Raw genomic sequence first — 26,215 nt, forward strand, 5'->3', positions numbered from 1 at the left:
TTGATATTTTTGTTATTTATTCAATATGAAATGCCAAATTGCACTTAGTATGTAGCTAACGGTTAGCCACAGTAGTTTCTTTACTCTAAAGTCACATTTGAACAAGCAAGAAATTAACTGGGTGTGCTAGGTGTGGCTAATGTTAGCAGAGCACCACCAGCCTTTGCAGGTTAACATCAACATGCCTGTGCTTACTCTGGTTGTGCATTACAAGTTAGAACTGCTGCAGCTAACAAGACTTTATCAAAGAGGATCCTGCAGTAGACCTCTATGGTGGAGCATTCGGCTGCAGACTTCTACAGAGACCTCTATAATGGGGTGACCTCAACCGTGTAGCCAGTAGTGACTACATTACCCAAGCTTGAACCATAATAGTGTACGAACATCACAGTTGGCACAACGCGGTCAGGCAGGTGACATTCTCCCAGCATCCACAAAACCCAGAATCACCCATCTGACTGTTGTACAGAGAGACTGCTACACAGTCCAGTGTCAGAGTGCTTTAAACCACTCCATCCGATGCTTGGCGTTGGACTTGGTGATGTAAGGCTTGCGTGCAGCTCCCACTGCACAGTTTTAGAGTCTACATTAATGCCATCGGAAGTTCAGAACTCTTACCTGGTCTTCCACTTCCTGGCTGGGTTGCTGTTGTTCCTAAACTCTTCCACTTTCTAATATTATCACTGACAGTTGACTTGACTATCCAGCAGGGGTAAATTTTTGGGACCCATTTAGAATCACAAATGTAGGCAAATGTAGACTGCATGGCTAGGTGATGATTTTATACACCTGTGGAGACAGATCTGATTGAAAAGCCTGAATTCATTAATTAACAGGTGTGGCCAAATACTTTTGTTCATATAACATATGTTGGTCAAGTTTGATTTTTTTTTGAGTACTACAGATCTTGAGCTTTCCTTGCATACAGAAATGTGTTAAATGAGTCATCAGCAGATTACTGCTGAGGGGGGCCATGGTGTTACTGAAAAACCTAACTCATAGCTTACTTTAAGTAAAGAAATTACCGATACACCAGGTGTTTCTTTTTTTATTATTTTCATAAGAAAATTAGTCACTTAGCTCTCCTCAATCTGGTTGTTTTCTTCTCTCCTGTTGGCTGTTGAACGGTGTGAGATACGAGGTCAGAGGTCATGTTTGAGGCTAAGGTGCCGATTGAGGGCGGTTCAGGTTTAATGGAGTGTGACGAAATGGTGATGGATGGAGCTGGAGGCCAAGGTTTGGATTTCAGAGACCATGATGGTGACAGACAGAGGGAGAAGCTGCATTTTAAGCGTACATGCAGCTTTCAGCACAGGAGTTTGTTGTTATGCACGGCCATTCCTGTCTGTCTGGGCCGGTAATGGAAAGAGGGGGAGGGGAGGAGAACCAAAAGAGGAGTAGGATGATGTTGGTGGTGGATGTAGGTTGTAATGCAAGCAGGTCATTTATAACCCTCTGTCTCCTGTTCACCGCATTTACCCCAGAGATTGTGCATGCATGGTGCTGGTAAGGTACATCGATCTGGGACGGGACAGGAGGCCGATTTTCCCCAAGAAGAGAGAGAGTTAGAGAGACAGAAGGCAAAGACGTGTTTTATTCTGGTTAATGGAGAGAATAAAACCAAAATGGTGTTGGTTTGCTTCAGGGCTCATGGTAAAGGTCCAGTGTTTGAGGTTTTAGTAGAGTCAGAGGTCATTTTATCTCAAAAAGGATGTAGTGAAGCGCTGAGTGAACTGTGTGAAGAGCCTGAGGCCGCGGTGGTCATCAGGCCAAATCATGGCACAACCATCAACACAACAGCCCTGTGTGCTGGAATCTGACAGGCAGACGAGCCGGAGTAAAGGGCGAGTCACTAGGACTGTCTGCAGAGAGAGAGAGAGAAAGAGAGAGAGAGAGAGAGAGAGAGAGAGAGAGAGAGGATCTACGGGGGGCTAAATATAGAGAGTTGCTGAGGAGAGGGGGAGAGAGTGTGGGGGATGCTCCTGAATTTTTCAGTTCTCAGAGTGATTCTAGATGTATGAGGCTTGATCATGCAACTGCTGCAGTGAATTGGCACGAAATTCCAACTTGCAGAGATTTTAATGCACTCAATAATTGTAAGAAGAAAGGGACAAGTTCAGTTTGAAATAGTATCAAATGCTCAAATATCAAGACTTAGTGAAACACAGTATGGGGAGATCTTGTTGATGCAATAGTGAATCTACCCCCTTTCCAAAGCTTTGTTTTTCATGTTTCCCATCTCAGATTTTTTTTGCTTTTCAATGCAATTCCTGTTAAACTTACATTTAAATTTAATTGTAGTACATTTAACCATTTTATTTTGAAATAGATATACAGGTTTACTTGGTGAAGAAGCCTCCAAAGATCCAAAGATGCTTCCTGGGTTAGTCAGCAGCATGCTTTGTCTTTCCAGGAAGTCCCTTGCATTACTAGAAACCCCCATATGGATGGCAGTTATCACAATGTATATTGAAAACAATAACATTAATCCATAGTAGCATGAATCTGAATATGAGGCTGCAACAAGCTTTATGCTATAAAGGAGGAGGCTGGGGTGGAGGAGGGGATGCTATGCCAGCAGCAGCTTGGTGCATCAGCATAAATGCAAGCAGGCATTAGTGAGAAGTACGCCATATTTAAATGGACTGCTGTGATTGGCTGTGGAAGCTGGGAGGCGATAAATGGAATCAGCTGATCACAGCTGGTCGTAGGACTCCTGTATCCTGCATTAGCTGATGCTAAGTTTCATTTCTCCCACTATCTTGTGTTTTCTCATCTCTCTGACACAGAGCATGTGAAATTTGCAGGATATTCCTCAACCAATCTCTCAAATAGGTGCTCCATTTTAAAGACACTCACAGCTCCAGCTCAGCCTCATTTCAAGCCAAAAGTTTTGGTTATTAACCTGACACAACAGAAGAATGTTTCATTTATCCATTGCATGATAGTCAAGCGTTTGGGAAAGACAGGACTTTTCAAAAAAATCTCAGAATGTGATTGGACGAATGTTCTGTCTGTCACATTCAGGACAGGTTAATCAGAGCGGCAAGACAAACTCAGGTAGTAGACATGCACAGCTGCGGCAGTAGCCTGAGCCCAGCAGGCAGATGCTGTCACAGGCTATGGGTGGCAGAGCTTGTTGTTGGATTAAACTCATGCTGAGGCTGGTCGGTAGAAGTGCAATAACATCTTCTGTGGCCCAGCTCTGATAAAACTGCTGCTATATTATAGCTAAATCCAAGCTAAATTCTATGATTGGCTTACAGTACAAACCAAGTGTAGCTAATGCCTTGTTCTCCTCAAATTACGCTTATTGATCAGGTCCCATTCAGACCTAGCACAATTGTTTCAGATTGGAGCTTTGTAAGATGGTATGGCACTCCCAGGAAAGTCAAAGCATGCTGCTAGGTTTACCCAGGAGCTTCTTAAAGTAGAGTGTGTTAAAAACTGTCTATCCCTTTTGCTCTAAATGTTTAAACCCATGTCGAGAGTATTTCTGACTGAAAGACCGTCAATTGAAGGACAGAACAACACAGCAATCTTACTTGTAGCAGTTGAAGCTGATACAAGAGTTCACATTTTCCAAAATCCAGGAGTGTTTAACCCTTTATCCTAAAGCATTAAGACATTTTCTGCCCTCAGGCTTACCTTGAGCTGAACGTCAGTGTGTATATTTAGTAGGCTATACTGTGTGTGTTTGAATGGTTTCTGCCTGGTTAGCTCTGCAGCCTCAGGCACTGCTGGTTCTCTATTATCATCAGTGTGTGTACAGGGTAGAGTTTGATAAGAGAGAGAGCTGAAAATGAAAGAGAAAGGAGGTTGTCAGGGAATGCTCGGGGACGAGGGACCATCTGTTGCTAAAACAATTTAACAGCTCAGTTCATTCAGATGCAAACATCTGGTGTCATTTTAGAGCTTAAACACACTCTCAGACTTTAGACTTTAATAATGATGTCTGGAAAGATAGTTCCTGCAGCAAACTAGACCAGAAATCTGCAGTATGACTGATATACATTATAGTAACGCTTGAGGGCTTAAAACCTGAAAGGAGCCGAGACAGAGACATCATTTAGACCACAGGTGTCAAACTCAAGGCCTAATCCGGCCTATGGAACAGTTAAATCTGGCCTGCAAGATGATCTTATATTTCTTTTATAGCTGGCCCATTAGTATGAGGTCTGCAGATTTCCTCAAGTATAAAAATGTAAACTTATCTTTGATGATTTAAGATATCCTTGTTAAGTCACAAAATCTGAAAAAGTAAGGAGTAAAAATAATTAGATAAGAAGTCAGGAATGTGAAAAAAGAAATTAATTTGTGTTTTAATTTCACATTTTCAATTTCAAACTTAGGATTTTGACTTTTAATTGCATACTTTGAGCATTTCAACTCATAATTTTGGCTTCTCATATAATATTTTGAGCTTTAAGATTCATAATTCTATTTTTTAAGTGATATTTTGACCTTTTTAACCTCATATTTTCAACTCCAAACTTTGACTTTATAATCCCATAGTTTGACCTTAGACTCACAATTTAAAATTTTGAATCATATTTTGACTTTTAATTTCATGATTACAAATTTATTTTATATTTTGACCTTTTAAACTCATGATTTTGACTTCTTTCTAATACATTTGCCATTAAAAAAAAAAACATTATTTTTCCATTTCAATTTCATGTTTTGACCTTTTTGAACTGATAAATTTACTTTTCTCAGTTTTTTATCATATTTTATTACTGGTGAAATGAAGTTGACTGTTTATGGTTAAAACGGTGACCCTGTTAGGCCCTCAGGTTAGTCCTGGATCCAGAATCCGACCCCTGCTGTGATTGAGTTTGACACCCCTGTTTTAGACGATGCTTTAAAGATACAGTATGTAGAATTTCTGCACTGAAATATCAATTTTCATTTAAGAAGTGACCATTTCTATTTTACATTGTTTTGTTTAATTCTTACAGTATCTCAGATATTTCCTAAAGTTTTCAAAGACAGAGAATGTCTTGATCTTACTACTGTAATTGACAGCATGTCTGTCTGTCTGTGTGTCTGTGTTGATTTGCACACCACACCATTTCTCCAACTGTTCTGGAAACCTCTCAGAAGACGTCTTGGGTGTACAGGTTCAAAACAGGTGCCTTAAAAAAAATCATAAATATGTACAGATTTTCTAGCACATCCTCAAATGTTGCACCCTGCCATCATTAGGGGACTTCTGCTGAATTCCATTTACCTCAGAAGTCAGATGACAGAGCTGGAAATGCCATCACACCAGTGTTGAATGCATTTCATTTTCTATGAGCTCAAAGAGCAAGTGGCAGGACCAGTGTTTTTTGCTACCTATCGAGATCAACTACTTTGGCTCTGTGTGCATTGGGTGAATGGTTACAGTTAGAGTTAGGGTAAAGAGTTAGACTCTGCTATTGTTTCGACAAACTAGCAGAGATAGTCAGACCATCAGAAAACAACTGGACTTTGTTGAAACATGCCCTCAAGGGAACACATACACCTGCTCCTCAGTGACATGGGTCCATCTCCCACGTAGCCAGCATCACATGGCAGGTGACGCGTTGTTAAAGCTCAACAAAAAAAAAGTGCAAAAACTTTGTAAATAAGTTAAAAGGCACACTTTATTGCACTTCACATTTATGCACCGGTGCACAGAGACACTGAGCCAATATTAGGGCATTGCAAAAATAAACTAATAACAACTTTTTTTTCCCAATATTGCGATTGTGATTTAGCATCTGATTATTTTTGAGTTCCTCGTCTTATGTGTTGTTCAAAAAATACAAGCAATGAATCATTCTTTATTAGAACCAGCACAATATCAGATGAATTAAATCAGGGATAACATTAAAAAAAAAAAATCTAATTGCTATTTTGGCTCACACAATTCAGGCCTGATATCAATTTATTATGAATAAGAAAAACATATACATGATGAAGGAAAGTAGGATTTTTGTTTAAAAAAACAATCCACAAAAGAAACTTGAATGTCTGCGATATGAAAATTACAGCAGGCCATATTTCACTTTGATCTAATTTGCAATCAGTCACTTTGCCCTAGCACTTATGCAGTCATTTGGGGAAAAAACACCCCTTTCCATGCAAATTGGCCTTATTGCATTAAGCATCTAATGATGAGGAGGGTAATAGCACAGCATAAATAGAGTAAATATTGTCTGTGAGAACTGATAGAAGTGTGCTGCAGTTTTTTTATGATACACAAACTTTCCAGAGATCAGGAAACAATTTCCACTCTGTATGATCCATCTATTTTCTACACTGCTTATCATGCTTCCCATTCATGGTCACATGGGGGCCTATCCCAGTTGTCACTGGGACAACTGGGATAGGCTGGACTGGTCGCCAGTCAATCACAGGGCTGACATATAGAGACAGACAACCAAGCATGTTCACATTCACGCCTATGGGCAATTTAGAGTCACCATTTAACCTGACAAGCATGTCTTTGGTTGTGGGAGGAAGCTGGAGTACCTGGAGCAAATGCAAATTATGTTGAATAAGGTTCGTAAACATCTTTAACATTGCTATTACAAAGCCATAACCAGGAGTTAAATCTGTGAAGGATTTCACTCACCTGTCGGGAGTGGGTGGTAAAGGTCAGAAATCCAGCAGGAGCTGGCGGGGGCAGAGCTCTAGTGTTTATAATTGTAATGGGGCATGTCTCTCTATGGAGGCTGCCATAGGTTGTGAATTCAATCACCCAAACTTACCTCTGTAACAAGGAAACCCCTGCACTTGGCATTTCCACTGAGTTCAGACCAGCACTGCTCATTGCCGCCCACCTCCCCGACCCCCCTCTTGATACTGAAAGCAGTCGAAAAAAAGGCGCATCTAGCATCTAGACTAAACTGCACCACTTCACTTCAGAACTGAGCAGTACTTGAGGGTCCTTTTTCACTGCATCATCTTTTTCCTCTTGCATCCTTTTCTTCCCCCTCCTCTCTCTCCTCTGTTTTGCTGTGCCCCTTTTTAAGGGCTGAAGGTCAGAGGTCAGCGACTGTGTGAAAGAGGCCTTTGTCCATGTGTAAAGGTCGAGGAAGAGCACACTTCCTCTGACCCTGAATTATACACATGGAAACACAGATGTCAAGCTCTGTTGCTTCTCCTTGCAGAGAATCCAGATGTTCAAGTCTTCATGTCTCATTTCTTACATCCGTGACATCTTTCTGTAACAGCCGTGTACACTGAGAATACAAACATGCTTTGCTACATGTCAGTGAGACTAGTTGAGCAGTTATTGCAACAAGGCTTGGGTTATTCTCAAACAATGAGAACAATATACTGTACTGCTGTACTGCTGAAATATCAGGAGTATGATATCAGTCTTTAATTGATTTGATCCTTAAGGTCTTAAAAAGTCATACACTAGATTCTAAGTTTTTACCTGTGAGAAGTCTTTAGTCTTTTAGATAGTGCTTTGAATAGAAAACCGATCTACAGTGTCTAGTTAGCATTTATGCCATTCACAAACCCAAGAATAGAAGAGGAGATAAAAATAGGGAGATGAAAAACACTGGGAAGGATTTTTTGGAGATGTGTAAGATGAGATTTAGGACAACAGGAATCAAAGCTTCTGAGAGAGTCCCACATGAAATCTTTTAAGCGGTAGTTCCCATTGATAAAATCAACATCATAATCCTAATCTGCCATTATCCATGTCATTGTTTTTTAAAAAATACAACCCCCAAAAAAAGTAGGGGCACTGTAAAAATGTAAATAGAAACAAAACAGAGTGATGGTTAAATCACATAAATCCGTATTTTATTCACAATAGAACATAAACATAAACATAAAACATACAACGTAACATAAAATATTGGCTCATTTTGAATTTGTCTGTATTTAATGAACACCTCAAAAAAGTAGGGACAGGGCCATGTTTACCATTGTGTAGCATCCCCTCTTCTTTTAACAACAGCTTGTAAACATCTGGGAAGTGAGGAGACCAGTTGCTGGAGTTATTGGAGAGGAATGTTGTCCCATTCTTGTCTGATGTAGGATTCTAGCTGTTCAACAGTCCTGGGTCTTCTTTTCTGGATTTTTTCTTTTATTATACTCCAAATGTTTTCTGTTATGCACATATCCAAGGTTTTAAAAGTTTTGGTGCTATTTAAATTTAGGGCTCATTGAAATAACAGAAAAAGCATCAAATATTATCAAGTTCAACAACCTTAGGACATAATTACTGTTTATAAATCTGTTGATTGTGCATTAAAAGCTGGGTCGGTGTGCTCATCAGCTGTCCACACATGTTGTTTAATATTTTCTAGCTAAGATTGAGTCTGACACTTGTAGAGGTGATTTCTCAGTCTTTTAATTCCTCTGTAAATCTACTGACAGTCATCTTTAATGCCATCACATCTGTCTCTGCCACAGCCTTAGTGAATCACAAACAGGTGCACCATTCATGTGAAAAACCTAAGTGGGTTTGTCATCTGTAACCAAAAACTCTATTTTGTTTTGTCTTTGTGTTGCAGGGGGCCCGCGTTTGGGTCAGGGAGAAGGAGCAGCTGGTTCCTGCCACGGTTAACTCCTGTGGGGATGGAACGCTCGTCGTCACAACCGACTATGGAGAGGTAAGAAAAGCACACAGTCGGCCATTGCAAGCATTTGCTTTTTAACCCTGGATGGTTAGTTTGAAATGAGGACGTTGCTGCAGAAAAATGTAAAGTATTGATGCAAAGGGGATCATGTTTGTACAAACCACTATTCAACTGGAAACCCATTTAATTAATAGAAATCAGGCAGTGGATGTAAACAGGATTAGAAGAGTGAAAGCGTGGACGTGTCATCTGTTCTGTGCTGAGATAAAGGTCAGAGCGAAGGTGAAGCAGCTGTGCAGCTTCATCCTCTGCTGTGAAGATCGATAGAAACTCTGGTCATGATGCTCCACTTTGCTGCCCTAGTTCCTTCCTCTTCCACCTCCTCGTTTTTCTCCTCATACATATGCAAAATTCATCTCTGACATACATTCAGCCTCCAGAGGAGCGCTAGAATAGACCCAGAGCATTATGGGAACATAAATGCTCGTTTCAGGACGTCAGATGTCGGGACAGTGTTGCCTGTGGCTGCCCCAACCGTGGCCGTTTAACACCACCACACCCCTGCCAAAATAATGGAATTGGAGGTTTTAATCCCATTATGAGCACATGTGTGTGTGCGTGCTCTTATAATCTGTATCAGCGGCCAAGCACACGTTGCTTTTTGGATTTATATGACGGCTGATGTGTTTGGCACGCACTGAAAACACACATGCGCTCCAGTTGGCAGTGTTAACATGCAGCTAATAATAGACCTGGTCTTTTTAGCCTGAATTCAAGGGTCTCAATCCTGGCTTTATACCCCCGGAGAACATCCGCATGCACTCTGCTTTTCATGGACGTAGCACGGATTCATTCACGGTTCTTTGAGAATTCAAAGGGTCAGAGGCAGTGCAGGCTTTACTGTACCTTTTGATGTGGCTTCTGTGCTAATCTTGTTCACTTGGAACACACGGGTATTTCCTAAACTAGCCGGAGCCGGCATTCTCTTTGCAATGGATTATGAATGTCCTCAACCTCCCCAGCCCCCATCCTGCTCTCCCTCTGCCCTCCCTCTCTGCCAGCGGTTGGTGTTCAAATGTTAGCTCTGCAGGAGGTGGTGAATATTTGATGGAGAATCAGCGGGATGAGGAGCTTCACCCTGTTAGGACAGGATCTGACCCGTGCAAACAGTCCCGGGGTCTCCATCACTTCCTGCTGCTCGGTCTCTGGCTCTCCTGATCCTGAGTTATGAATGATCGTCAAGCGTGTGGCGTCAAAATAGACCTAATGATAAAACAGGGGGGGATTTCTGCATGCTGTAGATTTAGTTTGAACAAGAAACACTGCAGATTTAACAGCATTTATCTGCACTTCTGCATGTTTTCCTTTTACTTTCCACTTATATATTCACTCCCCGGCCACCATGTCACTCTGGTTCTGTAATCTAAAGTCCCTGACCCAGATCGCTACATCACCGATTCTGGGTTACAAATGCTGCGGCTGCAAAACTACACGCCTTCATGTCAAATCAGCACAACTCACAGCTACCAGGGTTATAAGTCTCTGCATCATTCATAGTCATTCTTACTCTGTGCTTTAACCACTGACTTCTTATTAAACAGCCATCACTTAAGCGTGCCGCTCACCTCTGCTGAATCGCACCATTAACTCAGGTTGACTATGAATGTTTGGACTGAAAGGCTTTATTGCATGTCATGTTTTTTATCCTGCCTGCTGATGTCAGTCATTTGTGACAGCATGCTGACTAATTTTGCCTTTATTTTAAGGTGAAAAGGTAGACAAGCTGCAAACATTCCTATAACAAAAGGGTGCTTTTACTTGTAAGCTTAAGCAAGCTTTTTCTCTTTATTTTTCAAGCGTTTTACAGCAAAACTTCTCAATGCCTGCATTATTACATTTTAGTTAACAGAGCAGTTTTGCAGGTGTTGTGCCAGACTGTCATGGTGGGCGAAACTTTTGATTTACGAGTCAGTTGATACTCCAAACCTCACCTAAGATCATGAGCTCTGGCTAATTACTGAAAGACTGAGGTCATGGATACAAGCAGCTGAAATGAGATTCATCCAGAGGGAAGCTGGGCTCAACCTTAGAGACAGGGCGAAGAGTTGAGACAATCAAAAGGAGCTAGGAGTAGAGCCGCTACTCCTTTTCATTGGCTGGAGTCAGTTGAGGTGGTTCAAGATGATCAGGATGCCTCCTGGGTGGCTCCCCTAGGAGGTCTTCCACGCATGTCCAACCAGGAGGAGACCCCCGGGTAGTCCCAGAGGTTTATATCTCATTGGGACTGGGAATGCTCGGGATCCCCCCCGATTGGAAAATGTCACTGGAGAGAGGGATGTCTGGGTCAGCTTGCTTATCCTGCTTCCTGCATGAGAGGAAGAAAATGCATGTATGGATGGCTTCATGGATGGATGGATGGAATTTAAAAATTTATACTTCTAGTTCAGTGCTTTGAAGCATTTTGTTGTGGTTTAAGAGACCAACAGCAGTTTGAAATATGATGATCCAAGGTCGAGTCTCCTTAAGTTCTCCTATTAAGTGCTAAAGTAATTATAAAAAAGGAGCCCCTCTACAGTTGGAGGTCAGTGCTCTCAGAGAGTACCAGTAACATACAAATGGTGTTTCACTTGATTCTTGAATCCATTGTAACACCTTTTGTAAGTGCTAAGGTAGTTTAGTCCATTAATTCTCAACTGGTGGGTTGGGGCCCAAAAATGGGTAGTGAAAGACCTTTGTATAAAGTATTTAATAAGTGTTTAATTGATTTTACTTCGTATGTGCAAATCCAGTTTGGATAACCTAAGAGCAAACAAAGCCTTGCAGCCCCTCTACATCTTTGGTACCCCAACCATCGGGTCCCGGACCCCGTGTTGGGATCCCATACTCTAAAGCAATGTTTCCCTACAGATCTTTGTATTAACCACTTAATAACAGTTTTATCATAGTTTAAGTTAATATGAGCATATCTGATTTAGGCAGCCTCAGAGCAGTAACAAACAGCAAACAAAGCCTCTGGGGTCCGGTTCGGGACCCTCAGTTAGGTCACAGGAGAGAATTCCTTTGCTGCAGTATTTAATGTGACTCTTATGTCTGCTGTACAAACAGGCCTGCCCACAGAATTGTCTCTGCCCCTGAAACCCCTGTTGAATTGGTCCTCCTCATTTGTGTATTATTGATGATATCAACGAGTGTGTACTGGGTCAGTAACAGTGGTGCTAGCGTCCTGGCTAATAGTTGATCATTTTGGAGCTGAAAAGATCAAGCTATAATTGGGTTCTTATGTTCAAATTATATATTCATGCCAGTTTTAACGCCTTTTCATCACTGCTTCCACATCTTCCCATTTTTACAGCTTTTAGCTCATTTTTGCTATTTTTAAATCTGTTCACTACTCTAGCCATCCTTTCTAGCCACCAAATTTTGGCAATTTTTAACAGCTTTTCGGCAATTTTTAACGACCAGTTTTTGCCATTTATGCATTTTTTTTGCCATTATAAACCTATTTCTGCCACTTTCAACCAATTTTTGAAACTTTTCAACCACTTTTCACTGTTGTTACCCACTTTTTGCCACTTTCTTTACTTTCTAAACACATTTTTGCCACTTTTGAGCCTCTTTAGCCCCTTTGACCTATTTTTTTCTACATTAAACCACTTTTTGCCACTTTTCACCACTTATTCTTGCAATTTTTTTCCACTTTAAACCACTTTTGATACGTTTTTTTAATCACGTTTTATTTGATTTTTGCCATTATAACTCCCTATTCTTGCCACTTTTAGCCCAATTTTGCCATTTTAAGCCATTTTTGCCTTTCTTTTGCAGTTATTTAATTGTTTTTTTTCCACTGAAGCTATCTCAATTCCTTAGACTTCTTCTCTGGCATTTGTGCACACCATGGCTTAGCTATCAGTCTCAGTGTGCCCATTGACATTGTTAACATTACCAAAAAAGGTAAATCTGTTTTAAGAAAAATGGGTTTACGTTTTGAAAAGGCAATATTGTACTCCAGAAATTTAAAGCTATTTTGTTGTTGCTTTGATAAGAGTGGTTATTATTCAGGTAAAATGTAAAATATGGCTTTCACAGCAATGGACCATGATTTTCTGCTTTCATGGGCTCAGCAGGCTCAACCTGAGCTCAGCAGGCCCCAGAAAGCTCTCCCCTTTATCCTCCCTTATCGGCGGCCTTGAGTACAAATAACAGGGGTTTTCCACCCCATAACGCTCACCCTCTTCACCATAATAAAAAAAAAAAAACAAAAGCAAGACTTTCTGACTCTATCAGCTACTGGACAGCAATAGAGAAAAAGTCACAGCTATTGATGCTTGGCTACTAAAAAGAGAAGCATTTTTGTAGACCAGATAGCTACTGAAGGCCCACCGGGTCAAGCATGCAAATAAAGCCATGTGACGGAGGTGAAGTGGCTTCTGCCGGGCTTGTAAAACAAAGTGCCAGCTCAGGACCAGACTGAGGTCAGAATCAAATCCAAGCTTCCACCGGGCATCAGCTCAACCAATCAGCCAAGGACAGTCAAATATGAAATCATCCAATTTGTCTATTTGCATACATTGTTAATTATAAACCTGGAGTAAGGGACCATAAGTGGAGGTAAAACAAGAGCTAACACCAGTCTGGATGGATTTATAAAACATTGTGGTCAAATTTCCCTTTAATGATGCAAGGTTTTATCTTTACCCTTAATGTCTTTATATTTAACAACATGAAGATGCAGATTAGATTAGATTAAAGGAGATTAAATGAAACTTTAATGAAACCAGTATTTAAACTAGGTCAGTGAATAACCAGATATGGATAAATAAAGATCACACTTTATAGAATGATGTAATACATGAACATACTAGAGCAGTCATACTAAAACAAGGCTCCTATTGGCTTCTTTTAAATAAATTAATATATTAATAATGGTTTGATGCCTCACTTTGATCTCAAATGTAAAGGAAGTAAACCAAAAAGCTTCAGGATGATGAGTTATGGCTTCGTTCCCAACCTCCCATGTAGTCTTAGATGTGTGAGCTTGACAGAGATCCTCCATCTTCTGGTTGCCATGGATACAGAGGCAGACTCCTCCTACTATAGCTGTGATGTCCTGATATACGTCTCCATCTGACACATGATCTACACCCAAACAGACATGATTTAACATGGGGAAACAGGATACAGACGCAGACGGAAGGCCAGACGAGTGTGAAATAAACACAAACACAGCGCACCTGTATCCCCACCGTACGCACTAACAGACATTTATGTAAACAAGCACACACGCGGGTTACGATGTGTGTTATGTGACCTGGATTTCAGTAGCTGGCGTGAAAGCTGCGACGAGAGCTCACGCAAGCACAGAACATGCTGCAGGGATGCCGTACTCCTTGTGCACACTGACAAATGCGCCTAATGAAAAGTGCAGAAATGACTTGTTCAGTCTGATCTGGCACAGAAACAAGCTGATGTGTCTGTGTGATCTCCTGACCCACATTCCCCTTCACACTTTCATATTTGTCCCCTCTGAGGATCCGTAGTTACTCACTCATCCTGCATCACATAATGAGATTAGCTTAACTCCTTTAAGTAGCACACAAAAACACTGATATGCAAACACGTATGCAAACGTCTTACCGTGTGTTTGTGTCGACAGTGTCCCATATCTGTGGAGACGAAGCGGAGGTTCCCCTTCAGGCTGGGATGAGAGTGGGCTGCCAAATCCTAAAGGATGATGACATATGAAAGGTGTTATTCACCCCAGAGCTGGGGGGCAGAGGAGACATAAACAGAATCAAAGCTTGCTTTAACCCCCCTCGCTGGTATAAAAGATGACAATGCTGGTGGGATAGTAGAACTTTGTTTCTTTAAAGGAGTACAACACGTTTCCAGTATATTCGAAGCATCCAAACTTAACCATAACACCGCCCTCCAGCAGCAGCATTCACAGTAAAGGCTTTAGAGTTATAATAATTTTTTTACCGACAAGTTTCGAAATATTACTTTTCTTACTTCTGCCCACACATTTAATTCATATTAAACTATTTTCCAATTTAAGTGTGATGAACGTTTTCTTTGTTTCAGGTTTCCCTTAATGTATTTACGCTTTTGTAATCAGCTGATGAAAATACATTTTATTACATTTTAATGTCAAATAATACCTTATAGACTGGTGTAGATGCCGGAACTATCACGTGTTTATAACAAATAGGGAATGTGAATCGGTAATTTTTATTCTAACCCCCAAATTAGATGGTGAGACACTGAAAGATTCACATCTCTGACACTTAAACATTCACATTCAGACACTGACGGCAAAGGCTGCCATGTAGAGTTGACATTGTTATCAAGTACTGATAAAGCATTGGGAGGAAATCAGGGTCAAGTGTCTTGCCCGAGATCACATACAGAAGCATGTGGGAGCTGTGGATTGACAGATTTGGTGTCATGTATCATGTCAGATATTGTTTTGTATCATTTGAATCGTGTCTTATCGTCTCATATCATATTGTATTGTATCTTATTGTATCGTTTTGTATCTTCTCATATCGTATCCTATCGTGACGTATCTTATCATATTGTATCATTCTGTTTCGTATTGTGTCATATCATATCTTATCATATCTTATTATATCGATATGTATCTTATTGTATCATTTAATTTTATTTCTTATTATATCACATTGTATTGCATTTTATCATATCGTACCATTTCGTATTGTATCTTAAAATGACGTTGTATAATCTGACATACGTTTCTGTATCCCGATCAATCTTAATGTATAAAATTACGTAAAGTAACAAAGTATAATGTTGCATAAGTAGTAGGTTTTAATCATATGACAGCCCTACTAACTGAAACAATCACATTGTTGTGCTTCACTGGGTTGTATAGTCTCATAACATGACATACCATACCCTATTATATTATATATTATCCTTATTTACTGGATCCTTGTATCATATCATACCCTATCTTATTATAGTGTATTTTATTGTAGTTGCACCATACCGGACCCTATTTTGTTGTATAGTATTGTATGGTATCATATGGTGTTGTGTACCTGCTATCTTTCTAAATCAAGATGTCAGAGATATTAACATAATACAGCTAAATGCTAGTATTTTAGCAGTTCTACTGAGAAAATGTAAGCATACAGATGTAAGCATGTGCCTGGGCTAATGTGCCTGGAAAAGGCTGTAAAGGCAGCCATAACTTTAGACTTTTACCTGTTTTGGGCGAAGCTGGAGCTGAGAATAATAATGACTAAATATAACTGCTCTTTGGTAAAATTTGGTCTTTATTCACCGCCTCAGACTCTCACTCTGCTTCTCCCTTTTCATCATAGTCAGATTCTTCTCTCTTCCAGAAAACTTGCTGCATTTTTAACATGTTTTTCTTATGTGAACACATTTGAACTCATACATATACAGTCCATGAAGCGGCCTTCCTGTAAAGCCCTCTGAAGTCTGAAGCTGCTTTGCATGATTCAGGAGGAGAGCCCGCGGAGACGAGCCTCTTCATCTGACTTCACTTATTAACAGCAGCCAGAGTGAGGGGAGAGAGGGACGAGAGAGAGGATGGAGAGAGAGAGAGAGAGAGAGCTGTGGGCACAGTGACCTATATATTCTGCACAGCTCCATTATGTGTATTACAGTATCAGACAGTACTGTATGCACCTGCAGCTCACCTCACTGACCTTGGATCAGGCCTGGCAGATTTCCATAGTTCAGATTAGGATTGAGCAATACTGAGGGGGTAGTTTCTATAATCTGACCTTTGATATCAGAGTGTATTGAAGGCTAAATGTGCAGCTGCAGCCTCAGACTCAAATTATTCTGAAACCAGAGGATTACGGTTAGCTTGATTTGACTCTGGGCTACAGGAGCTGGGTTACTGATCCACAAATGTAATGGTGCATGCAGGGAAGAAAGGACAAAAGTACCACAACGGCCTCCAAGGAGTGTTTCTGTGGGCCTTCCCCAAACTGTTGTCACACTGTTGGAAGCATAGCAGTGTCTAAAATGTCTTGGTATGCTTAAGCATTAACCGTGGTCTATTCCTACTTTCCTTTTACTCTCCCTGTCTGTTTTTTCTTCACTATTTCAGCTTCTTTCTCTTACTCCAACTATGAATTATTGAACATAAGGTTTCCTATTTTAGGCTCTCTGTGTAGTCAAAGTTACCGTGCCTGAGTGTTTGTGCTTGACATACTGTATAGTTTTTGTGTGTAAGTGTGTTGAAAACCCACCAGAGGGGAATAGATGAAGCAGTGGGAGACGGTTTGAAAAAAGAAACTCTCTTCCACCTCGACTACATTTTATTTTAGTCACTGACACACTTTCTCACTTCAGAGCTTCCTCTCACTCTGAATCATGTGCGTGTTTGTGGTTTTCCCTAAACATCCCGGCCTTATCTGCTTTTTAAGGTGGTTATATTTGACAGACTTGACGGCAGCTTTGGAAGCAACTGAGTGAACCAAAACCACAGTCCAGACATTCACTGGTAGTTTTTGCTTGCTTTTGATTGCTTTGGTCTGAATAGGAAGCTATCCAACATTTTTTCCTCCAGAGGCACCACCCTTTGTAAGTGAGTATTTCATACCACAGATTTTAAAGTCGAATTCAGTTTACACGTCACGAGGAGAACCACTTGGTTATCTCTGTCTGGAGGGAGGCTTTTGAAGAAGTGAGTCTATAAATAACAGAAAACCTGGGTTACAAAGTGCAGACTGAGAGTTTGACAGGAGTGAATAAGAACCAGAGACTTTGTATAACACGACATAGTCTCAGTCACATCACCTACTTGTGTCTGAAGGAGCATTCTGAAGCCCGACGATGGCGTATGCCCCAAATGTTTTCTGTTGGTGAAAGATCTGGACTGCAGGCAGGCCAGTTCTACTGTGAAACCATGCTATTGTGATAGATGTGGTATTTGGTTTAGAATTGTCTTGCTGAAATAGTCAACATGGTGCCTGGATGGGAGCATATGTTGATCTAAAACCTCTATCTGCTTTTCAGCATTGATAGTTCCTTTTCAGATGTGTAAGCTGCCCACGCCATAGGCACTAATGCAACCCCATACTATCAGAGATGCAGGCTTTAGAACTGAGCCAGGATAACAAGCTGGATGGTCCCTCTCCTCTTTTGTCCACAGGACACGGCGTCCGTGGTTTCCAAAAGCATATGACCACAGAACAGTTTTCCATTTTTCATCAGTCCATTTTAAATGAGCTTTGGTCTGTTTCAGGGTCCTGTTCACATATTTCCTCCTTCACATAATCCAGCTTTAAAGGGATGTTTTGGTATTTTTTTTAAGTTGTGTTGTATGAGATACTTAGTCATAGTAGTGGTACTAACCTCCATTGATGTCAGTGTGTGCTGTCCCTTCAGACAGGAGAGGGTAGCTTGGAGAAGCTAGGCTAAACAGTGCAGCAGAAGAGTACAGTTTCTCCACGTAATTGAGTGCATTTGGGCCAAAAAACAATGCTCCCTAAGTTGGGTGCAATATCAAAATATTTGAAGTGTTTCATTCTTCACCCAGGAAGCCTCTGTGATTTGCACTGTTTTGCAATGCGAGCTCCGGCTACTGCCTACGTGCTCTCCTGCCTTAGCGTATCTGAACAGCTGTTTGAGTCTCTGTCAGAGCAAACAGCGAACTTCCTTTGACATACCCATCTTCTTTGAAATCACAGGCAGCTAACGGCTCTACCAATGCCAAGTATATTATATACCCCAACTTTAGAAATACCAAAATATCCCTTTAATAGTCATTTGTGGATGGCACCATCATCTGCGTTAAAAGACAATGACTCTCTGAATCTGGATATTGACTGTAGATCAGTGGTTCTGTTTTTTGCCTTAGGCACACTGCATTTATATCTATGTAAAATGACAGCTTTTGCTCTATACTTTATCTTTCTTTGTTGTTGAATGGGTGCAGTAATAATGTATGATTGTACACAACTGCCAAGGAACATTTTCCTAAAATTGTTCCACAATTTTCAGACATTTTATCCCCAGATTGGTGAACCTCTGCCCATCTTTACTTCTGAGAGATTCTGCCTCTCTAAAATGCTCATTTTGTACCCAGTCATGTGACTGATTTTTTGCCAGCTAACCTCATTAGTTGGAAAATTCACATCCAGCTGTTTGTCATTGGTACCACTTACTCTTCCAGCATTTTGTTTGCCTGTCCCTAGTTTTTGAGACGTGTTGCTGCCATCAAATTCAAAATGAGCTTTTACTTTTCATGAAATAGTAAAATGTCTCATATTCAACATCTGATGTGTATTTTATGTTCATTGTGAATGAAATATGGGTTTATGAGATTTGACAATCATTGCATTCTGTTTTTATGTATATACATTTACACAGCGCCCCAACTTTTTTGGAATCATAGATGTATAACATGTAACATTAACTTTTTGAAAGGACATAAAACTACATTTTTAGATTAAAAACAAGAAAAGAGAGGTGATCTAGCATCCCTCTGCTCTTCATTTGTCCTTTTTAATGTGAACCTCATCTTCTGTCGCTCTACCATTTTCCTGGATTGTAACGGCGGGCTCAACTCTCTGATTGAAATGGATCTCAGTCAGCCTTCAGTTATAGACAGGGGTCTCAGATTGAGCCATTTAGGCTTTAGATGAGGGAGTCGGTGAAAACAGAGGGATCCATGTGAATGAGACAGAGGAGAGAGGGAAAGACAGAAAGCCTTGAAGCTAAAGGGGAGAATCAGAAACAGGGGGTTTTATGAACCAGTGAATTAGATAATTAAAGAGAAATTCAAGAAGAAAACTGGAAAAGAAATAAGGGAAATTAGAGCAGGGGTGTCAGATAAGAGGTGTAAATGAATGAGAGAGAAGATGACAGCGAGGGGGAAGGGATGTCAAAGGAGTGACGTACAAAGAGAAAGTGAGATGAGAGGCAGAGACGTGATGTGTGACATGAAGGCATGCAGAGAGAGAGAGAGAGAGAAGGAGGTAGAGGGAGATGATTGGGTAAGAATGTTAAGATATAGATCTTATCATGCGGGGTAGGCGTGTGTTTTTGAAGTCCTGTTTACTTTGACGTTAAAGAACCATATAGGAAATATAAAACAGTTCATTGATTTCTGCAGGACTGAGACTTCAGAAACTTCTAAGCAAACCTGATACCAGTTTTTATTTCACAATTCAGTCAGTCTTGTTTGAAAAAGTGGCTCTTTATCTGAATGATCCTCTATGTGTCTGTTTTGTCTTTTTTGTCTTCTTCCAAGGTTGAAAAGTACTCTCTCTTTTTCATAATCATCCAACCCAAAACTTCAGTGTTAATGAAAGACATTTTCCTAAAAAGTACATCCATAAAATGATTGTAACTTAGACAGTAAATCAGAACACTAATCTTCAATTGTGTACCTTTTCTTTTTAATTTATGAATTTCTTTCTTTTCTCTTTTTTTTGTTTCTTTACTCTTTTTGGTCTTTTTCAGTACTTTTTCATTATTTCCATCCTATTTTCTTTTCTTAAAACTCAAAATTGGTGCATAATTTTAATGCACCAATTATGAAAATCAGGGCCGATTCTGATAGCAATTTAAGTCTGCGGATATGCAGTACTTGCTTTTAACTTTGCATGTGCAGATGCATCATGACTGCCATGCATCACTTGCATCAGTTTGTTGCTTCTTTGTTTTCTTTCAGTGTAAACTCCAAAAAATGCTGACATTGTCTCATGTTAGACCATGAAAACAAACTTTATCAACTTTATCTATGTTTTAATAAATGTCCTCTCTATCACTAGTTGTAGTGCTGTGAAAAAAATCTTCCTGACTTGTAATTTTTCTTGCATATTTGTCACTCTTAAATGTTTCAGATCATCAAAGTAATTTTGGTATTAGACAAAGATGACCCCAGTAAATACAAAAGTCAGTTTTTAAATGATGATTTCATTTATTAAGTGGAAAACGCCATCCAAACCTTCCTGGCCCTATGTGAAAGTCATAGCCCCAAACATTTGTGATGACTGCCAATGAGTCTTTCACATCACTGTGGAGGAATTTTGGCCCACTCTTCTTTGCAGAAATGTTTTCATGCATCCACATTGGAGGGTTTTCCAGCATGAACACTCTGTTTAAGGTCATGCCACAGCATCAAGTAAGGACTACTAGGCCACTCCAGACCTTCTTTTACTTTTTAAGCCAATTCAGAGGTGGACTTGCTGGTATGTTTGGATCATTGTCCTGCTTCATAACCCAAGCTTGAGGTCATGAACCGATTGCCAGACATTCTTCTTCAGGATTTTCTGGTTGAGAGCAGAATTCTATCAATTACAGCAAGGGATCAAGGTCCTGAAGCAGCATCACACTGCCACTACCATGTTTGACTGTTGGTCTAATGTTCTTTTAATGAAATGCTGTTAGTTTTACTCCAGATGTAGCTGACACACACCTTCCAAAACTTTTGTCTGGTCAGTTTTCAGAATATTTCCTCCAAAAGTCTTGGGGATCATCAGAATGTTTTTAGTCAAATGTGAGACCAGCCTTGTGTTCTTTTTGCTCAGCATTGGTTTTGGCCTTGGAACTGTCCCATGATGCCATTGAATCATGAACACGACCTTAACTAAGTCAAGTGAGGCCTGCAGATCGTTAGATGTTGTTCTGAGTTCCTTTGTGACCTCCTGGATGAGTCAGCCATGCACTCTTGGAGTCATTTTGGTAGGCTGGCCACTCCTGGAAAGGTTCGCCACTGTTTCAAGTTTTCCAGATTTGTGGATAATGGCTCTCACTGTGGTTCTCTGGAGTCTTAGAAATTATTTTTTAACCCTTTCCAGACTGATATTTGTCAGTGACTTTTTCACATTGGGTCAGGCAGGATATTAAAATTAGTTCGATGATCTGAAACATTGAAGTGTGACAAATACTGTATAGAATCCTTTTGTTGTTAAAAGTCTTTTAAGTGATTGGATCGAGAACCGTCCTGATAGAAGGTAATGATGTGGAGTCAAGTGGAAAGGGTCATACATGAGGGAAGTGAGTTGTTAGCATGAGTTATGCTGTCTTTAATGGAGGACGAGGGATAATTGGGTCATTTCATCACAGCTGAGTGAGCGAGGAAAGGTTAGTGACTTAGACCTCATCATCAGTTTACAGCAGACATCCAGCCTGTACTCCCACAGCTCATGTGAAGGAACGTACAAACTGCAGTGCATGGCAGATTTGTGCAGGCAAACGATGACTGTGCAGGCCTGCATGTTGTCTGAATGCAACAGCAGAAGAGACAGTGTTACTGGAGTGAAATAGATTGAAGTACAAGATGTCTGAACGCCTAAAGCACACCCTTCTGCCACTCTTAACAGACCTCCATCACATCTGTTACAGCACATACTGGCACACACAGAGGGCGGCGGCTGGCTGTGAGACTGAGCTGACATATTAACAACCCAGTATTTTAAAGGCCGGGGTTTCTATACTTAGATGACTCGATTCTGCTGGAGTGAATGAATGACCTTTAAGCTGAAATAGAAAGTAAATTATCTCCTGTCGCATGTGGGTTGTGTGCTGGAAGAAAGACTGGGTCATTGTGTGTGTGTCCCTGACATGAATACAAGCTGAGCTGCTTTCACCTGTCAGCTCCAGCCTCATCAGATCTGTGACTTTATCCTCCACTCCTCTCGTCCCCTACTTTCCAGTTTCTATGCTGGCAGGAGAAATAGAAGAGGTGAATGTCTGGTTACACAAAGCTCTGTGTTATAGATTTTAATCATGCAAGTTTATACACTCTATGGGCAAATGGATGGATGCCACCTTTGCAAAAAGATGGTTGGTGAAAGCTCAACCCTGCTGGATATTACACAGCCAACTGTAAGTGATATTATTAGAAAGTTGAAGCGTTTAGGAACAACAGCAACTCAGCCATGAAAAATCACAGGGCAGGGTCAACAACTGCTTAGGTGCATGGTGCGTAGAAGTCGCCAATGCTCTGCTGATTCCATAGCTGAAGAGTTTGGGGTAGGCCCTTTATCTCCAGTGAAGGCCAATCTTAATGCTTCAGCATACCAAGACATTTTGGACAATGCTTTGCTTGTAAAAACTTTGTAAGGATGTCAAAAGTGCAGCTTTAATGCCCCTCTTTGTGTGTTGTAGGTCTATCACTGCACATACGCACCAGCATGCAGAGACGCTGAGCCATTATGCAGTTATCTGGGGGAAAAAAGCACCCCTTTCCATGCAAATTGGCCTTATTGCATTAAGCATCTAAGGATAAGGACAGTAATAGCATAGCGTGGATAGAGTAAAGATTAACCTACAGACTGTGAGAGCTGATGGAAGTGTGCTGCAGTTTTTAATGACGTACAAACTTTCCAGAGATCAGGAAACAATTTCACTTCTCTAGGACTAATAAATGAATAATATGTAAACAAGGTCGGTAAATATTACTTTACATTGCTATTATTTAGTGATACCCAGGAGTTACATCAGTCTGAGACTCCCAGCTGCTTTTTATTCCATGCGTGGCAACGTTACGTGGTTTTTCTTTATTCAGAGAAGAAATTTAATCAGGATGGTGCTCCAGTGAACATTTCAGTATTGTCTCTAGTTAAACCCATTGTCTTCTGAATATTTATATTTTGAATATTTAACATTCATTTTCAGAATCTGTGCAGGATTGACACACCTGTTGCGTGCAGGCAGGAGTGGATGACATATGGATGGGCAGTAATGGTCAGAAATCAGCAGGATTAAGAAAAGACGGCTCTAGTTTGTGTCATTTAGTTCACATTCTCAACACTGAATCCTCAGAGTTGTTTACAACAGCTCGTTCAAAGGTCAAGTGAAAGTGTAGTCTTAATAGATTCATGAGAGTTGAAGGTTTGAGGCTAAAGAAGAACAGTGGGGTTACCTGTCACTGATGGCCTGTTATAAACATTGTTAAGGTTTGAGATTTCAAGAAGAAACATACATTGAGCTGCAAGCTTTAGGTGTATGATTCTGACAGTTTGATCCAGAGAAACATAAATCTAACATTACAGCTGCTGAGAACATGAAACCATTAGAGAGGTTCTCCTCCCTGTGTGTCATATTTGGAGGGCATTAGGCAGGGAAGGACTGTGGAAGCATAAGAGCCCTTGTTAGATTTTTACTAGACAATTGCTCTGTTCATTTTTTAACTTATTATTACTTCATCACGTCTTCAATTTTTTCTCACTTGTTTAGGATGTCAGTTTTCTGCTTTTAGGCAACCTACTTTGGGTTGTATTGCTGCAAAGTCCATCCATAAATCAATGACTGTGGTGCAAATTTGAGGCTGTTGAAAGTGAATTGAAACCAGAACATTTCATTGCAAAAATAAAGCAAGTAAATAAACTGTTAAATGGATTTTAAGTGATGGGGTGCCCTCTTCCAGGTGTTGTACCTGCAGCAGGCTGAGGTTACCAGGGAGCGGGTGTATGCCATGCACCAGTCCAGCATCGATGGAGTGGAGGACATGTCAGCACTGGCTGAGCTGCACGAGGCCGCCATCATGCACAACCTGTACCAGCGCTACCAAAAGGACAACATCTACGTAAGTGCATTCACATGTGGGCTTATTGGTTGTAGGAATGAGTGAGAGTGGGTTTGCTGGATGTGGCTGTGCATGTGTGTACATGGTTATGACATGATGTGCCTCCCCCCTCTCCTTTTCCATTAATCACTATGCATGAAGCTTTTAGTGGGAAACACAAATCATCTTATCAGACCAGTGCACTTTAGGTGGAGTGAATGGAGAGAGAAGAATGCCAAGCTAAACAAAGATGGAGTTTTGGTTTTGGTAACGCCCAAACATGAATGATTTTAACAGCAATATCAACAGTACATTTAACAGAGTTTCTGTGCTGAGAAAATGTATTTATATCCCTCCTAATTTCTTATTTTTTGCACATTTGTCACGCTTAAATGTTTCAGATCATCAGAAAAATTGTAATATTAGACAAAGATAATCTGATCAAATACAAAAGTCAGTTTTTAAATAATTATTTAATTCATTAAGGGAAAAAGCCATCCAAATCTACCTGGCCTTATGTAAAAAGTCATTCCCCCCTTGCTAAATCCTGAACTAACTGTGATAAAACACATTTTTGTTGAAGCTGAGATCATTTTCACTAGCCACACCCAGACCTGATTACTTCCAGACCTGTTAAATCCCTTGAATAGAACCTGTCTGTCCAGTGAAGTAGGCTAAAAGATCTCACAAAGCAACACATCATGGCACCATCTGAGAAACGAAGTATTGACATCTATCAGTCTGGAAAAGGTCACAAAGACATTTCCAAGGCTTTGGGACCCCAGTGAACCATGATGTGCACCATCGCGAGAAAACTGGGAACAGTGGTGAACCTTCCCAGGAGGGTCCGGCCTATCAGAATGACTCGTATAGCGTATAGATGACTCATCCAGGGGGTCAAAAAAGAACCCAGAACAACAGAAAGACCTGCAAGCACACTTGGGTAAGGGAGCAGGACAATGATCCCAAACACACCAGCAAGTCCACCTTTGAATGGACTAATAAAACAAAATGAAGGTTCTGGAGTGGCTGAATTGAAACTAGTCTGCAAAGAAGAATGGGTCAAAATTCTTCCATAGTGGTGTGAAAGAGTCATTGCCAGTTATAGCAAATGCTTGCTTGCAGTTGTTGCTGCCAAGGATGGAACCAGTTATTAGGTTTAGGGGGCAATGACTTTTTCACATAGGACCAGGTAGGTTTGGATGGCTTTTTTCTCTTAATAATTAAATCATCATTTAAAGCCTCCACTTTGTATTTACTCAGGTTATTTTAATATTAGCATTTGCTTGAAGACCCGAAACATTTAGGTGTGGCAAATATGCAACAAACGGAGGCGATCTGAATATGTTGGTATCATTTTAACTCTGTTAATAGCTATTGAATAATTATAATAGTTGCTCTAATGTGCAAAGAATTCAGGAAATCAGGATGAGGGGGCCCCCCCCCTCATGTCATGTCGTGGTCCTTAGAGTCCATGAAAGTCTTCTTTGTGCACTTACAGTGCTGACAGCAAGTGAACTGCAACACATGAACATTATGAAAACCCATAGAGCCCATAAAATTCCATTACCCTGTGTGCTTTGGGAGTTTCATCTCACCAAGAGCCACAGATGACAGATGATTATCTTTTCTGTGGTTATTAAATGGATATTTAGATCATTGAGTTAAGGCCGTAAAGTAGCACATTTTTATTATTGTGAGATGGAAGTCAGACAGGCCTGAAAGATTATAAGACAACAGACCAATAAGAGCCCTTCTGGGTGTGACCTCATCTAGATGATGAAATATTGTTCACGCAGATTCTGCTTAAGCTGGTCATACGTATTAACCCCTGTGTGGGTTCAGCTCTGTGTGACTGTATTCATGTGTATGTATGTCATTCTGCACAGTCTGAAGTGTGTGGTGGAAATTTGCAGAGACGGGGGTAATATGACACTATGGATGACATGCTGAGCTGAAGTTTGTGGAGAGAAAGGATGGAGGGCAAGGTGACTGTTTTAGCACCAACAGCACAAAATGAAAATGTGCATCCATCCTCTTTATTCTAGAGACTTCACCTCAGCTCGCCATTAAAACCGGGAATTTTTCCAGCTTCATTTCTACTGTCACATCTTCACCTCTC

At 40.5% G+C, this 26,215-nt stretch overlaps 1 protein-coding gene across 1 annotated transcript in view; it reads left to right on the forward strand.

Annotated features, from left to right (window-relative positions):
• myo10l1 (myosin X, like 1) overlaps nucleotides 1–26,215 on the forward strand; it is a 67,798-nt gene that overhangs the window by 15,912 nt on the left and 25,671 nt on the right. The window contains exons 2-3 of the mRNA XM_041812997.1: nucleotides 8,508–8,606; nucleotides 23,956–24,114. Of these exons, the coding sequence (XP_041668931.1) occupies nucleotides 8,508–8,606; nucleotides 23,956–24,114 (258 nt within the window). The remainder of the gene's footprint in view (nucleotides 1–8,507; nucleotides 8,607–23,955; nucleotides 24,115–26,215) is intronic.

Source organism: Cheilinus undulatus, linkage group 18 (genome assembly GCF_018320785.1).
Source record: "Cheilinus undulatus linkage group 18, ASM1832078v1, whole genome shotgun sequence".
In the NCBI taxonomy this organism is placed as follows: domain Eukaryota; kingdom Metazoa; phylum Chordata; class Actinopteri; order Labriformes; family Labridae; genus Cheilinus; species Cheilinus undulatus.